The sequence below is a fragment of the Cajanus cajan genome, chromosome 7 (assembly GCF_000230855.2).
Source record: "Cajanus cajan strain Asha chromosome 7, NIPB_CcT2T_4, whole genome shotgun sequence".
In the NCBI taxonomy this organism is placed as follows: Eukaryota; Viridiplantae; Streptophyta; class Magnoliopsida; order Fabales; family Fabaceae; genus Cajanus; species Cajanus cajan.
The window spans coordinates 8,850,424-8,868,676 of NC_138523.1; the positions used below are offsets into that span (position 1 = coordinate 8,850,424).

General features: G+C 36.5%; 1 protein-coding gene across 1 annotated transcript; it reads right to left on the minus strand.

Annotated features, from left to right (window-relative positions):
* Positions 1 to 1,895: 1,895 nt before the first annotated feature.
* On the minus strand, positions 1,896 to 3,506 carry LOC109794767 (HXXXD-type acyl-transferase family protein). Its single transcript, XM_020354210.3, has one exon. The coding sequence runs from the start codon at positions 3,435 to 3,437 to the stop codon at positions 2,070 to 2,072; it is 1,368 nt and encodes a 455-aa protein (XP_020209799.1). The 5' UTR covers positions 3,438 to 3,506; the 3' UTR covers positions 1,896 to 2,069.
* Between the last annotated feature and the right edge of the window lie 14,747 nt (positions 3,507 to 18,253).

The following is an 18,253-nucleotide window of genomic DNA, read 5'->3' on the forward strand; positions in this document are numbered from 1 at the left end:
ATATTACAAATAATTTTAAGTTTATATTTTAATGTCATTGAAATATTAAAAATAAAAATTCAATGTTAATTTTGAACTTTTATTTAACGTTAATTTTGTTGAAATAATAATAAAAATTCAAGATAATCAATAACTTAAAATACATCAATCTCACAAATAAGTTAAAGTCTCATCACAAAGCTACAATAATTCAATCTCATAATTGCAAATGAAAGTAAATAACTTAAAATACATAAATCTTATTGGTCCAATCAAAACTAGAAAATTAATCAAATTACATCCAACATAATTCTATAACATGCTTAACACATGTCGGTAACTTCATCAACCTCACTTTTGTAAGAAAATAAGATGAGAGAGTGTAGTTTTAGGGTTATGTGGTACAAGGATAATTAGGATATTTAAAAAATAATATTAAACGGGTACCCGCGGGTATGGATATCATCATACCCGCCCCCGGCCCATTTATAAACGGGTAAAAAATTATCCGTCCCCATTATCCACGGGTACCCAATTAGCCTATCCATTTATTATCCGTAGCAGGCTTTATCCACAGATACCCGCGGGTGCGGGTATTTTTGCCATCCCTAGGCCCTCATCTAGTGACATTTTCCATCATCCTCACCCTCAGCTTAAAAGGGAAGAGATGAGAGATTCTGCTCCTTCTCGAAGCACTATTGGACGAGATGGAAGCATGCAAGACATCAGACGCTCTAACGCCACACCATCGCGTTGATTGGCCAACACTAGAAGGTGTCAACCAGGCTGACGTTTTCTGCGTTTCCCAGAAGGTGTCAGCCATACTAACGTTTTCTTCTTCTTTCTCTAATGGTGATTGGACATGTGAAAGAGGCATCAACACCCCTGACATTTTCTGCTTCTGGGGGTGGCGCCATTGGTGGTGACGGTTTCTGAAACTCGTCACTCCCAATGACGTTTTCTTAATTCTACGTATCCAAAATAACTTATTTCAATAATCTATTTTTTAAAAAAATCATTTTACAAAATATATATTTTTAATTATTTAGGTTAAAAAGCTGAAGAAATTTTTTTTAGTTTTATCATAATTTAGTTTAGTTTAATAGTTTGAACACTTATACTTTCAGATCTTTGATATTTTTTAATGTTATTTTTAGCTCTTCCTATTAACTCTAGTTAGTCTAGTGTTGATATGATCAAATCAATAAAAAAATTACAATATTATTTTTAGGTGCATAATTTGATTATGTATTTATTATTTTGTATAAATACGAAAATTATATATAATTTACTTCTATAACTTTTTTAATTTTAATATATTATGAGCAATAATTTTTTTATTGTTTTCAATGTTATTTTCTTAAAAATATATATAATTCACTTATTTGTGTATAAATTATTTTTAACATATCACTTTTATCTTTTGAAACAAAATTACTGCTTGTCAAAATTAATTAATTCAAATGTAAAAATAGCATTTAAAGTAATGTTATAAGTGTATTATAAACAAATTGTATTATTTAAAAAAATACAATGCTAAAAGGTAAATTAATGGTAATTGAAATTACTAGATTGATCTTCTTGATAGTGATTGTCACTTATGCTCGTTTAGAAGTGTTGTTCCTCTTTGTCCCCAATTAATCTCTTGACATATAAATTGCATTTGATATTCAGAATGCTTGTTATTTTTAAAGTGTTAGAATGTATTTAGATATAAGTTTAGAAATATTTATAAGAGTTTCTCTATTATAAAATATGCATTATTTTTAGTAGAGAAACTTTCAAAAACGTTTATGACTTGTATCTAAATAGACTCTTAATAATTGATATAGAGTCTGTTTAAATATAATATAGAAACATTTTTTAGAGTTTTTCTATAAAAAAAAATATAGAGTATTTTTTTAGTAGAAAAACCCTAAAAAAACGCTTGAGTTTATATCCAAAAAGACTCATGTTGTTATGCTTAACTACACAAACATTAATAACAAACTAAGAATTAGACAACATTTATTGGAATACTTATAAAAAAAAACTTGCAATAAACGACACTGATATCGAACCATACAGAAGATCAAAAGCAATGTATAGCACTAAAGCTGAAGATGAGATGCAGACATGGGCTGGAAAATTGGGTCATCCTGCAATGCAGCTTCAAGTTCTGGCCACAAGATGGCAGACACAGTCCATGAACCATCAGCCTTGGCACTTAGCCTTTGGTTCATGTAACCAACTCCCACCCTTTGAATGGAAGTGTACACTGTCCCTAACAAGGGAGTCCCAAATCCAAAGTCAACTTCTGTCACAGGGAACCTTTGTCCTGAGGACACCACTATGACTGGTCCTTCTTGACCCAACACTGCCTTTGCTAGCATCAAACCAGGCCTATGGCACTCTATCCAATCAATCAAGTCCAAAAAATGACCCTCATTGTTGACCTTTGAAATTGCCTCATGCACTGTGTTGGCAATCTCTGATATAGATCGTTCCTTCAATTCTTGAATACTTGCCTCCCCAAAAGCCAAAGACAAGACATTGCCAATGTAATTTGACATACAATTCTTATTACCTATTACCATTCTTTCTCTTCCATCAACCAACCAACCCATCTTGCACTTTTCATGCCTTTGATCAATGGCACCAGTCATTATCTTCCATACATATGCAGAGAAAGCCTCAATCTTTGTTCTCTTGAAACCATTCACTGAAGCAAGTTTCTGCAGCATGTTGATACTTGATGCTTCGATATGATAAAGGCGTTTAAGAGAGATATGGTTCATTGGCATGTTCTGTATCTCTTTTATGGTGCACCTCATAAAAGTTTGATCAAAGGATGGGTGATATTTGGGAGAAGAACGTGCACAAAGATGTCTGGTATGGTCTGGTGTGCATGAAAGTGGTTTATTTTGAGCTATTTCACACCATGAAGCAATAAACTTACCAAAGGAACTAGCATCACCTAATGCATGATCAAAAGTAAATGCTATGGAAATTCCCCCACAAGTGTATTCTGTCACCTGAATTTGCAAGGGAAAGTCTGGTTCAACTGAGACTACCTTTTCTTGAAGAGTTTCATTGAGATTATAGAAATCTAAATCCTTTAATGGGACATGTGTGTGAGCTTCAATAACTAGTGCACCGTTGTTGTCACAAATGATCTCAGGCTCACTAGTTTTGGGATTCTGAACAATTTGGCCAGCAAAGGGATAATAGTGATCAAGTATTTGTGCTAGAGAGGTTTTAAGAGTTTCAACAAATGCCTTGAAGTTGGCTAATTCTGGTTTGTGGTAGAAATACAAGTATGTAACAGGAAAACGACCTGAAAGCAGGTCAAGATTTGAGAGAGTGATTGAAAATGGCTCTGGTGAAGGATTGAGTGCTTTTACAACACTCTTCCTACCGAACTTGACTTCAAATTTCTGTTTCTCTGTGGCTGCAATTTTTTTGAGAATGTCTGACATTTTTCAAAGGAGCAGTGTTTCTCTTTGATATTTTCTGTCTTGGGACTAAGGTTTTCTGAATTAATTGAACATGGCATATACTACTTATATAGCATTTCTGGTGCATGTTGGTGGACATTGATGCCATATGCTTTAGATGTAACTTTACAGATATTTTCTAATCACACATTATGAATCGTAGTGATAAGCTCATCATGATACCATTACCATAGCTAATCTCATGAGGCCACTACTTTGTTGGTAAGTTGGTGCTTTATTTACACCAATATCATCTTATGGTTCAGTCATAATATACAAGAAAACTCAATCTATGGTCAAGTTTGGCAGGTAACATAATTATAGAAAGAGGAAGTGCTAGCACACTATTTCTAACATACACTCTATCGTCGACTAAAATTTATTAAATCAGGAGAAAGAAATATTAAATAAGAGACAGAACAAGCATTAAAAAATTAAGACGCAGAACTGAATCATTAGGATTGAACTATTTGTGGATGTGAGAATAATATATACAAAGTCGTATATTTAAGCTTTGTTTTTATTGTAATGTTTTCTATTGATAACAAATTAATAAAAAGAATAGCAAAACCTTAAGAATAAATTTGTGATTTTTAATAAACTTTATCTAATAATAGTGTATTACATAATGCATTATTAGCAATTTTTATAGTGGAAATACTACATTTGCAAGCATTCTTTTATAAATCTTGTGACAGTCTTCATTTTTCTTTTTATTGCGGGACATCAGACTTCAACCTCCAATAAATCTGATTTAATTGTAACAAGAAAATACATTGCTTAACTAAAATATTGACTTGATGTTTAGAGATAGGACTGAAATCTTCTTTAGCTAAAATTAAAAATCCAACACTTGTATGTTTGTAATGTGTAAACAATATTTTAATTCATAGATATTACAAAGACAACAATATTATTTCAATCTCGCGTTACTAGACCGACTCTAAAAGTGTATGGAGAAATGCAGTCAATTAATTTAATTGACTATTGAAGAAAGAAATACAATGCATCCCCATAGTGGGAAAAATAATGGTTTCTTGTCACACATGTCAGGGGTCTTGTGAAAGGCTACGAAATTACCGTCAAATAAGGAAAGCAGAGCTTTTGTGTCCACTTTCCTCGTCTTAGACACCGTTAGTTTCCCATGTGTTTGGGGACCCTGATTACGAACAATCTCCATAGCGCACATGCACCACCAATTAGTGCTTGTCACTTCAAAAGTTCGAAGCATGATGAGACACTGGGTTAAAAATGGTAGCAACTTATAGCTTTTAACATAATTGTTTAGAATTTCACTCCTGATTTTAAGTATGAAATAATTTATGTTGAGAAAAAATTACCTATTTTATATATATTTACGGTTCTTGACAAAAATTAATCATTTTTTTCAACAACAGAAACTTAATACCAATATCATGAATACTTAATAAAAAAAAAATAATAAAAAAAAAAGCCATAGAGACTAGCATTTGCTTCTTGTTATGCTAAGGAGCACTTTTCGCCAACCATTCCAATTTCTCTCAAGACATGACTTTTCCATTTTACCACTATCAACGGTCGCTTTGTTGCACTAAGCTTGAGATGGCAATGCAAGAGAGAGGAGAAGCAATGATGAATTGGCTTTAAGTATTAAAGTTCCAAGTGCTTTGTGATAGATTAATTTTTGTATATCATTTTATGTATTATTTTTTATTTATTCGACTTATATTAGTATCATATTATGATATATTAGCTTTAATTTGTTCTAGTGAGTTATTTTAGTCTTAGTTATAAATTCTAGTTAATTTTCATAATATTTTTTTCCTGGTTTGACATTATTTTTTGTATAGGCCATATCTAGAGCTCTTGACATCGGATTTGGGCGTTCTTTGGTGTTCTCGGAAAGATAAGAGAGAGTTCTACACCTTCTCTATTGGACACAAAGACCAATTTGAACATTAAGTGACCCACAATTGTCTTGCAATGTTTAAGCCCTGTACAATATTTTCCTTTTCTTTTTAGATTGTAATGTTAAGATTTATTTAATGATGTAATTAGTTGATATAGTGGGTTGGGTCTTTAATTACTTAGATTAGGTCCATTATATTCCTCTATTAATAAGTATTGTAAGACTTGTTATATACACTTTACGTTCATTTTTTAGATTTTAGAGTTGTTTACTCTACAAGTTTCCCTAAATTCTCTCTTCTCTGTCTTCTTTCTCCCTTGAAATTTTTTCTTTACATTTTTCTACACAAAGGAACTGCAACATTTTGATCAAGATGTGTGTCTAATCTATTCATTCGATTTGAGGTTTCATGATTTATGATAAAATTCAAGTTCCCAATTTATTTTTATCGTAAGAATTCTCCTCGTCTTCTTCTTTTTTCTAGATCCATTTTCCATTCTTCAAGATTATGAATTTTTTTTAATGGATCCGAATCAGATTTGAAGATTAATTTTGGATCTAGATCTAGATTTAAAATAACTTAAATTACCTAAACCGATTGTTCATCGTTCTTGAATTTCACAATAAAATTGAGATCACGATTGCGTTTCATATTTTTATGAAATTCAATAGATTTAAATTTAGATCTATATTTAGATTATGTTCATGTTGATTTATGTTGATTGAATTTGGGTTATAATTTGAATCGTGAAAATTTTATCGTAAGAATTAAAATCTTGAATCGATATAATTTTTGATTGAATTTTTTGTTTGTGTTTGTAATATTCTAAATTCTATTTGATGTTGATAAAAATCCCCTTTCTAATGATGTCATGATTTTGGATCTAATTGACTTGTATCTTCGAGAAGAATGACCTAGGTTGTTTCCTATATTATAAATCTTTGGGGGAAAATCTATTAATTTTTTATAGTGATTCGACAACATTATCACTTTGGCTAGTGTTTTTTTGTTATTTTTGTGTATTTTAAAAGGGTTGTTGGTTATCGTTTAGTATGAGATTTCTTGGTTATTGGTTTGTGTGATGATTCTCCATGGTCTCTAACTTAATGGAATCAACTACCAGTAGCAAAAGAAAAACTAAAATACCTAGGATTTATATATTCAAATCACCTAAATACAATATTATATATGTGTGTGTGTGTGTATGTGTGTGTGCGCACGCGCGCATGTGCAATAATCCATCACTATGAAATACAAATCTTAAGTTGTCAGTCAAGCATATAGACACCAGATTTCATCCGGATTGCCACTATTAAAGACAAAGGGTCATTAAGATGACACGATTAGTCCTCGTGGGCCCAATAAAGCACCTAAATGGATCAAAACAACACCAGAAGACTCAAAACCCTAATTTGGGGGCATGAAAAGGCCATTCCCAACCTTGGAATGGTTGTTCCCCTTTCCGAAAAAAGGAGAAGAGCTTCACATTGGATAGCGTTTTTGTTCTAATTGTATCTCTCGTTACAAAACTATTTTCAACAATCAGACCATTGAATTTAATGATCAATATATTGAGAATATTCTATAAGAAATTTAGTATAATCTAACGGTTAACAAATTCTCTAGAGGCCCCGCACAACAGCTAAAAAAAGAGGAGTCTTATATCAAACAATGTTTTTGTTCTGACAGTATCTCTCGCTATAGACCTAATTTTAACAATCCGACTGTTGAAGTTAAAGATCAATATATTGAGAGGGTACCATCAAAGAACCAGTGCAATCCAACAATTAACGAGTTCTTTAGAGGTCCCGCATGGTGCCTAAAAAAGAATTTTTTTTTGTAGATTTAGTCCCACTTCTAAGAAATCCAAAGGATTAAGTCCCACATCGGACAACTCTTCTATGCTTTTGCCTTCTAAATGACTATATAAGAAACCCTTTGGCCAAGGGAATGGACACAACTCAAGCTGCATGTAGATACCTAATTTCGTTCGGACATGCAAACAAAGAAATGAACCTTTAAATACAAGACAAAGAATATTTCGAAGCCCCAAATACGATAAAATGGACCAACAAGATGTCAAAAGGCCCCAAAACCAAAAGAATGAATTAGGAGCTCGGAACAGATCGTTCCCAATCTAGAACAGGTCGTTCCAAAATACTAAAAAAGCCTAAAAACCCTAGGTCAAAATGGGCCATTCCCAATGTGCAATAGATCGTTTTAACCCAGGTTGTTACGAGTTAATTTTAAATCCAGAATGGGCCATTCCAATTTTGGAACAGGTTGTTCCAGTTTCGAAAATTACTCATAACAAACTAGTCTAGAACACCCCGTTCCAATGATTGGAATGGCCCATTCCGGTCAGATCTGAAGCTAATAAATACGAGCATCGTACACAGTGCTCTAGGACCAGGATTGGACCAAAAAATTACCTTCTAGAGTCCTAGATAGCTCAAAACTATTTGTTTATATTTAAAAAATTCCCCTAAGATAATTTTTTTTTGAACGAGTATATAAGAAATGCATGTCGTGCGTATTATTAGGATCATCAATAAGACCTCTAACAAAGAAAAAGTCAATGTGACCTTTGTCACATCATAAAATATTACGAAAAGGAACACCGACAGCTCATTTTCCCAAAGATGAGTCACCAAGTCTTTGTTAAGGGATCTCCTTCGATTGTTCTCATTTAATAGTCTAATGAGAAATTATTGTTGTCCCTTGAAGGTGGATTTTCAACACTTTGTACTTACAAGGACTTAAAGGATAAGAGCTATGAAAGCCTTAGAGGAGAGAAACTGTGTGCTTAATGAAGAACTTATGTAGCTCAAGGAACAAATGGCTAAGATGTTCTAAGCTATGAACAAGCTGCAACACTTCGACAATAGTGCTAGTAATGTTGGGGATGCTTCCAAGGATCACCTAGATGCCTTGGAAGAAAGGCTGACAGCTGTGGAGCGCCACAACTTTGACGTTCAAGAAGTTGTGGAAATGTACTTGGCATAATACATTGAGTTCTCCGCCAAATTCAAGATCCCTGAATTCCAGAAGTACACTAGTACTAGTTGTCCGAAAGGGCATCTAAGGATGTACTGTCAAAAATGGCCGCCCGCATAGACAACGAGAAGCTCCTGATACATTGCCTTCAAGAGAGCCTATTTGACGCCGCTCTCAACTAGTATATGTAGTTGGATAGAAGAAAAATCCAAACACAGAAGTAGCTCACCGATGCTTTCCTCCAGCGATATAAATATAACATTGACCTGATTCCTGATAGGTTAGATCTACAGAGTCTAAGCAAAAAGAGTGACAAGCCTTTCAAAGCTTATGCCTAGAGGTGGAGGGAATCGGCTACACAAGTAGAAGCCCCACTGTTTGACAAGAAGACAATCATAATGTTTATCAACTCCTTGAGTGAGCCCTATTATGACAAGATGATAGGGAACACATCAACCCTTTTGTCAACATAGTCACTATAGGTGAAAGGGTTGAGCAAGGTCTAAAGAGTGGAAAGATAAGGAAGGTCCCGACGAGTCATGACCCCAAGATCTATGGAAAGAAGAAGGAAGAAGGGGTCAATGTTATCACTTTCTCTCCAAAGATTCGAGTTGCACCACAAGCAAAGCCCAAAAGGGACAAGGTGGTAGAAAAAATTCCCACCACCTATACGGAGCTACTAACCCAGCTCTTGGAGGCTTTGATGTTGGTTCGACTCCCTCCATCAAAGAAGATGGACCCTCCTTACCCGCTTTGGTTGATGGAGCTACTTGGAGAAGAATGTTGATTCTTTAAGTCTCCATGCAAGGACCGTGATGCTTCTTGAGGTTAACTCCTTGAGAACTCTGAAATTTCCTTTGAAGAAGCTTCAATGGAGGAGAAGTTCTTGAAGAGGTTCGGCCACTTCCTAAAGCTTGTGAAGGAAGCTTGAGGAACCAAGGCAAAGTTGAAGAACTTTGCTAGAAACCTTAGAGAGGAATTCTCCACGGTTTTGAGGGACTCTTGAGTGAGAGAAAACTGAAGTTTTATTTCTCAAAATGTCAAAAGTGAGTACAAGAGAGGTAATTACAAATATATAGGGTAGAGGTAGCTTCTAGGAGAAGCTAACCTTAACCATGGTTCACTAGGAACCATGGTAAGGTAAGCTTGACTTCCCACGGTTTAGCAAGCTTGTAGGAGAAGCTAACCTTGACCATGGTTAACTTAAGAACCATGGTAAGGTAAGCTTACCCTACTAAGGTTTAGAAGCTTGCAAAGCAAGCTTCAAAAACCAAGAAGTGTAGCTTGAAATTTCGGCCAAAGAAGAAACACTTGAGTTAGGCGGCCTTGGTCCCAAATGGCTCCATGAATTAATTTGAAAATCCTTGATTTGGTTTAGTTAGGTTCGTCATATGATGATGAGACCTAGCTAAATCAAATCTATGAAAAATTAGGAGCAAAATGAGTCCAATATGCAAAATTTTGCCTAGGCCCAACTCAGGCCCAATTTCTAAGCACACTCCCTAGCTTTGCTAAATGCCACCCCTTTTTCCCTACTGAAAAAATACAAAATGAATGTATCAACTAGGGAGGTTAAATGGAGTTAAACTCTCCAAGTAACCTACCTTAAAATCAATATACAAACATTAGAAAAAGCAAGTAAAGTGCCTCACAAATACAAAGGTAAAAATAACATATACAAGAGACTATGTATAAACTGTACAATATACACAAGTAGAACTAAGCCTTCTCTTCATGATAGAGTATTCCAAGTGAAGAATACCTTGGGCTTGACAAGCCCACTAGTCTTCACAAGGTCCAACTCTTCCTGTATTCTTCTAGCCACAGCTCTGGTAATTGGGCCCTTGGCCCATGGTCTATCATTGGTACATGCCTAAAGAAAAGTGTAACTACCATTCTGGCTCTCCGAGACACTTGGTGGAAAACTGCAAGGCCCTAAAATACCGCGTGTAGGGCCTCATAGATGTTGGGTGGTTAAAATTTGACACCAACATACCTAACATCGACAAGCAACCATTGCCTAAGCATGATGATAATTTTCCTTGAAATGGGGTGTTGAAAGGCTACTAGAGCAGGGGCTTCGTAAGGGTTTTATTTATTTATTTAGTATTATTTATTTTGACCTACGACTCCCATCCAAAGTCTTGGGTTTTCATAATAAAAGGGCTTGTATTTTTTTTAATCAATAATAGACACATTTGTTTATGCAGAGTTCCTCTGTTTCCATTCTTTTCTCGCTTTTCTCATGCATTCAAATTCTAAAACCCAATACAAAATCTAAAAGAAACAAACATGACTAACGATAATGAAATTAAGTAAAATCCAAAACATCCATGATGCGTCGCTTGAATTTGAGGAGGATCTCTCCTTAGATATGTAGAGGTTACTATACCAAGAGGCCCGAATAATCCAACTTCATCAAGAGGACACTAAGAAAGCTAACTTGGGACAAGTGGAGGATAAGAAAGAAGCCATCATCGGTATGAAGATCGAAAAGGAAACCAAAAGCCAACTAGTAAAACTCCTCAAGGAATACGTCAAAGTTTTTTATTGGTCTTATCACGATATGTCGAGATTAGACCCCGAAATTGTTGAACATAAGATGTCTATAAAGGAGGAGGTTTGTCCTGTAAAGCAGAAATTTCGAAGGGTCAAGCCTGAATGGTCCCTTAAGATAAAAGAGGAAGTGCAAAAATAGTTAGAAGCAAGACTCCTGATCGTCTCCCATTATCCCAAATGGCTCTTGAACATAGTGTCGGTATTAAAGAAAAATAGGAAAGTACGGGTCTGCATAGACTATCGAGATCTAAATGGAGCTAATTCTAAGGACGACTTCCCATTACCACACATTGACATGCTCGTGGATAATACGCCACAAACACCATCTTCTCATTTATGGATGGGTATTCAGGGTATGATCAGATCAGAATGGTCATCAAAGATCGCGAAAAAACTTCTTTCATCACACCATGGGGCATGTTCTATTATAAGGTAATGTCGTTCGGGTTAAAAAATGTCTGGGCAACTTACCAAAGAGCCATGGTGATCATGTTCCACGACATGATCCATAAAGAAGTTGAGGTCTACGTAAATGACATGATCGCTAAGTCAAAAAGCGAACATGATCATCTTGTTCACCTAAGAAAAATGTTTAATCGACTCTGAAAGTACCAATTGAAGCTAAACCCTACCAAATGCACATTTGGAGTTCGATTTGGAAAACTCCTCGGATTCATCATCAACGAAGAGGGATAGAGATGGATTTGGATAAGGCCAAAGTCATCATAGAGATGTCATCCCCAAAGACAGAAAAGGAAGTCAAAGATTTCCTAGGAAGGGTAAATTACATACCCCGTTTCATATCTCAATTGACCGATACTTGTGCTCCCATCTTCAAAATACTCCAAAAGAACCAGTCGACGAATTGGAATGAAGAATGCCAACTTGCTTTCAAAAGGATCAAACAATGTCTAGCAAACCCACCAATATTGATGCCTCTTGTCGAGGGGAAACCTTTAATCCTATACCTTACAGTATTGGAGGGTTCCATGGGATGTGTGCTAGGTTAGCAATATGAAACTAAGGAAGAATCTTGATGGGACATGGGATAAGTGCCATACTAATGTCACTCGAGGTAAGCACATCCTGGTGACAGCAAGACTAGACTTCGAGTGCCCCAACAACATGGCTGAATACGAGGTATACATATTAGGTTTGTATGCTGCTCTCAATAACGACATCATGAAATGAAAACTCTATGATGACTCGACTTTAGTAATACACTAGTTAAGTGATGAATAGGAAACCAAAGATACCAAATTAGTTCCTTACTAGGAATACATTCAAATCCTAATACCCCAATTTGAATCAATCAACTTCGAACACATCCTAAGAGAAGGAAATCAATTGGTGGATGCCTTAGCCACACTATCCTCCATATTCACCATAAAAGAAGAAAGCGAGATTCCAGTCATTAGAATTCAACATCATGAAGTAAAAGCCCATTGCTACGTGATAGATGAAAAAGACAATGGCCACCCATGGTATTTTGACATTCATTAGTATATCGAGGGAGGAAAATACCCAATCGGAGCATCCGACAATGATAAGAAGATGATCAGGCATAGAGCTATCAGATTCTCATCACATGGGGAAGTCCTTTACAAGAAAAGCTTCGATTCAGTATTGTTAAGATGTGTCAATCACAAGGAGGTTCAATCTTTGATGAAAGAAATCCATGAAGGAACCTTTGGTACCCATATGACAGGAAACACCATGGCCATGAAAATCATGAAGGTAGAATATTTCTAGTCAACCATGGAGAAGGATTGTATCCTGGATGCAAGAAGATGTCAGAAAATGCCAAATATACGTGGATAACATCCAAGTTCCACCCAATGAATTAAATGTCATGACATCACCATGGCCATTCTCTATATGGGGCATGGATGTCATTGGGCTCATTGAACCCAAAGCTTTGAATGGACATAGGTTCATCCTTGTAGCCATCGATTATTTCACCAAATAGGTCGAAGTAATGTCATATGCACATGTAACCTACAAGGTGGTGGTCAACTTCATCAAGAAGAATATAAAATGCTGATATGGAATTTTTAACAAGATCATAACAACTAATGGGTCCAATCTCAACAACAAGATAATGATCAAACTTTGCAACTCCTTCAAAATCCAACATCACAATTCCTCCCTTTATAGACCTAAAATGATTGGGACATTTGAGCAGCTAATAAGAACATTAAAAAGATTGTTCAAAAGATGGTCGTCACCTACAAAGATTGGCACGAGATGTTACCCTTTGCCTTTCATGGGTATAGAACATCCATTCGTACATTGATTGGTGTTACACCTTTCTCTTTGGTATATGGTATGGAGGCAGTCCTACCTGTAGAAGTCGAAATTCCTTCTTTAAGACTACTCATCGTGGCAAAACTCCCTGAGGCCAAATAGGTACAGAGTAGATTTGATCAGCTGAACCTCATAAAAGAAAAAGGAGTAGATGTTATTTGTCACGGGCAGACTGATCAAAGGAGGATCAAGAAGGTTTTTGATAAGAAGGTTCATCCTCGACACTTCCAAGAGGGGGATCTCGTGCTCAAAAAGCTCTTACCAGCTTAAAAGGACAAGATAGGGAAATGGATGCCGAATTATAAGGGGCTATACGTAGTAAAGCAAACTTTCTCTGGCAGAGCATTAATCCTCACCAACATGGATGGAGAAGAATTAGCTTATCCATTAAACTCCGACGCGGTGAGAAAGTACTATGTATGAACACTTGCCAAAATAGTCAAGATAAAAACCCATCAAGAGCATCTTAGTTAAAAAAAAAATCTTGCTAGGATATACGTCCTAAGCAATAATTATGGGTAATACGAAAAAGGCAAGAGATGAACACCCAGATCAAAAACTGAAAGGTGACCTGGATACCCCATGAGTCCTCCAAGGAATCCACCCAATGTTTGAAGTACGCAATCCAAGGTAATTAGAAGGATGATTACTTTTGTTTTCCGAGGAATATGTTTGTAAGCACCAGTCTACCTCAACCATCCATTCTTTCTAAATCCCCCTTTTTGTGATCCACTTCTTTAAAAGCTTTTGATTTTAATAAATATATCCTTTCTATTCATTCCTCTTGACCCTACTAAAATGACGTGTTTTGTTAATGATTAAACAAAAATAAGACAAGTCCAGATATAGGAAAAGAAATAAATAAACAAATAATCCCGCGTGAGTTCCTAACAAGCAGAAAAGAAGAGAAATGCACTAGGGCATCCAAGAAAAAAGGGGCTCAACCTAACTTACGAGGGAGAAATTGAAAGTCACCTTCCAGAGATGATGAATGAATATATATAGATATCTAAGAATGTAAATTACATATGTATAAACACATGTCACACGCTTTAGAAAAACTCTTTCTACATTAAAAGGGAATTGTCTGAAAAATAAACAAATGAAAATTTAAACATTCTTTAGCAAAACATGCTTCTATTATCTATACAACAAACAAGAAAAAGTCAAAACAAGTAAAAAATAACAAATACAAGATAAAGGCAAAGCTTTTACAACAAGTTGAAGCTAAAAAAGAGAGTAACAAAAGCAAGACTTAGAAAACTCCTTAGTATGGGGGATTCATCCACAAGCAAAGGGTAAAGTCTTCCTGCAGCAAGCCATCACACCCAACAATCAAGTCAAACGACCCAATAAGATTGGAACCATCTACAAGTCAACTGTGACATTTTCAAACCACAAACATTTCACACCCTATAAACACTTCTTAACACCTAGACAACTACAACAGACCATTTAAGTCACCCACATCAACATCCCCTTGCTCACAATGTCACCACAATGAGTACTACTTAAGGCAACATTTCGACAACACATCCACATTGAATCCACTTTAGCGATCAATAATCATCAACCAAGAAAACTAAACAATCAACAATCAACAAACTAAAAGACTCTAACAGCATACACTTGGAGAGACATCATAATACTCACCTCCTAGGAACAACACTAGATTCTTGCCAACCAATCATCAGTCAGAAAAATCCCCAGAAGACATCTGAAGAAGCATCATAATACTTGTATGGTAGGAAAAATACAGAACTCTTGATGGACTCCTTCCACTAAGGGGATGACTAGTGTCGTTCAAGGTGAGGAGGAGTTCCTTGCCAAGGCCAAGATGGTGGACTTAATGGTGGACGTTTCTTCAAGGGTGGGAAATAAGGAAGGTGGGCGTGATGATGAAAGTTTTGGGCGAATGGGAGAAATGAAGGGAGGATGACGTTTTGGATGTTCTAGTTGGCTCTCTTCACCAAGTGGAGGTGAAGGCCACTTAAGGGAACCCTAAACTCACTCTAAGGAGGAGATAGGAGAGGGAGGTCGTGTAGCCCTAGTGACTAAGGAGAGGATTTGAGGCAAAAATGGTCACTCAAATTCATATATTCCAAAGTATTTACAAGGTGTGGTGCCTTGGGTATTTATAGGAGTGAGAGGCATCTAGGGTTGCATTTGGAGAGTGCATGGCCGAAATTCACAATGCCAAATGCACACCAAATGAAATCCAAATTAACCCTAGATGCAACTTGGTGGCCAAGGATGGAATTTTTGGGTTTAGTTAGGCTACATCTAGGTGCATGATAAGACCATGCAACCTTTGCCCTCCACTTGGGCCTAAGCCTTTCTAAGTCCAAAAATAGGTTCAAAAATCACCAAAAATACATCTAGCCTCCTAATTAAATACCTTAGCCCAAAAATAAAAACCTATGATCTAAATCACCCCATAATACAAGGGTAAAATGGGAAATACAAAAGAAAATAACCTGTGACTAAAATACCCCAAAATACAAAGGTAAAATTGGAAAATAAAATAATCCTATACTAATGAAGCTTAGGAGAATATTAATACTCTATGATCATGAGGAGGGTGTCCTTTGGTGGGTGAACTCCCTCATCCTCTTCCACTCTCCTAACCATGGACCTAGTGATGGGGCCCACATGAATCTTCAAGGATGGTCCTCCATCAACTCTTGCCATACATTCCCAATATAGATGTATAGAGAGGCATCACAATACTCTCACGATAAGAACAATACCAAAATCCCTGTCACACATTTCATCCCCCCAATGGAGATGCTTGGAAATGCATCATAATACTCACATGACGGGAACAAGACTAGAATCCCTGTCATCCATTTGCTAGTGAAAATGCTTGGAGAAGCATTATAATACTCACACAGTAGGAACAAAATAAAGTCCCTACTAACCTTCAAACTCAATTAGCAAAGACAGCCCAAGACAAGGGCATATCAAGCGCCTTCTGCCTGTCATCCTAGGACAACCTCTTTTATAAATCAAGCAAACAAATGAGGGCATCACTAGATTCCTCAAACTACATCATCGTGGTAGATGGCCTGGAGAGATCGATAGAATAATACTCATTTCCTGAATTGGTACACGACAAAGCTATAAGGGAAAAGTCTGGAGAGACGGTACTTACATCATGACTTGTGGTGGAGGCCCATGGGCCAAAGGCCCAACTACTAGGGCCATGGCCAAGAGGATGCATGAAGAGTGGGCTAGTGCTAAAAGTAAGCCCATAATTCGTTTCAGTTGGGCTATACTCTAAAGCCCATGTAGTGTAGGTTTGGGCCTATTGGGCTTGTATTTTGTTTTGTGGATCTTGTATTTTGGTCAAGTAGAGTAGGAATTTCATTTATATGTAATTTGTAATTTAGGTTAAAGGGAGTTTCATGTGCATCTCAATTTAAATGTAATTAGCATTATATTTAGAGTGCATTTCGGTCACACCATATATGTGAAGCACAAGCACCAAAATTTACTCTTAGATGCATGCTAAATTACATCCAAATTGAGTAGCACATGGGAGGTGACCGGTTGGCTCCAAAATTTGAATTCAAACATTCAAATTTTGGCGCCTAAGGTTTAATTGACCATACCATGGTTTAATTAAACCTTAGGTTAAGCCTAGCTTCCCTAGCACACTTCTTAAGCCTATATAAACCTTTTGGCCGTGTAATTGTGACACTTTTGGCAATAGATGAGATTCATTTTCTTCAAATTGAATCACCACCGAAAGTCTCTCTAGGAGATCTCTCTCTTTCTCAATTCCTTGAGCCTTCCTCTTCGGAGCTTTGGAATTCTTTCCGGATGTCTTAGTATTGCTTGAAGCAACATTGGTTCTTCTAAGCTAGTTCCGACCTTGAAGCTTCTCTAGGCAAAGGCTTGAAGAATTTTGTGAATCTGGTCAAGAAGCTTGTCAAATAAGAGTTTCATCAACTTGGGTAAGCTAAAGCCTTAATATCAATCTCGCTCGGAGAAGTTAAGCTTAGAGAATACTCATCTCCCCCACTCGTATACGACAAAGCTATAAGGAAAAGTCTGGAGAGATGGTACTCACATCATGACATGGATCGGCTGAAGTCTTGATAGCAGTCCAACTTGAAGAGGCTAAACTTAGAGAATACTCATCTCTCCCATTGGTATAACACAAAGCCATAAGGAAAAGTCTGGAGAGATAGTAATCACATCACGACATGGGTCGGCTGAAGCCCTGATATCAGTCCAGTCTAGAGAGGCTGAGCTTAGAGAATACTTATCTCCTCCACTGGTATATGACAAAGCCATAAGGAAAAGTCTGGAAAGACAATACTCACATCACAACATGGGTCGACTAAAACCCTGATAGCAGTCCAACCTAGAGAGGCTGAGCTTATAGAATACTCATCTCTCCCACAGGTACACGATAGAGCCATAAGGGAAAAGTTTGGAGAGATGGTACTCACATCACAACTTGGACCGGCTGGAAGCCCTAATACCAGTCAAGCCTGGAGAACATGACATGCAGAAGTAGTATAGAACATCCATACGAAAATCAAAGGTTTTGATGGTACATTTTTCCATCCTTGTTCCCTAATGGAGCACGCAACCCGACACTCAACTACTCTAAGGAACAAGGATACGGGCAAACCCATATATCTGAAGGAAGCAATATGGAAGCACCTATACGAAGGGACAAAGAGAAGACTCGAATGAAATCTCTACGTCTTTACTTGACTTTGGAAAAACAACACATAGCCATCCAAAGTACAAGTTATATTCTAATATATAAATACCTAAGGTCATGCTTCATGTATTCGCTTTGGAGTATATTGATATTAAGAGAGCCTTTGTGCCTTGATGTCTTGCCTTAGTCACTTGGTCTATTCGACCATTTTTTTTTCTCTCTACCATGAGTGATCAAGCCTAAAAGTGGCCTTCATCCACTATGAAGTGAGAAAAACCCTAGAGTATCTCTAAAACCTTTAATCAAACACCTTGAATCCATAACTGTTTTTGACCAATACCTTTATCCAAGTACTAGAAGACTTG

Bases quoted from the DNA above. Each gene is read 5' to 3' on its own strand.
- LOC109794767 (XM_020354210.3), bottom strand. From the start codon at position 3,437: ATGTCAGACATTCTCAAAAAAATTGCAGCCACAGAGAAACAGAAATTT.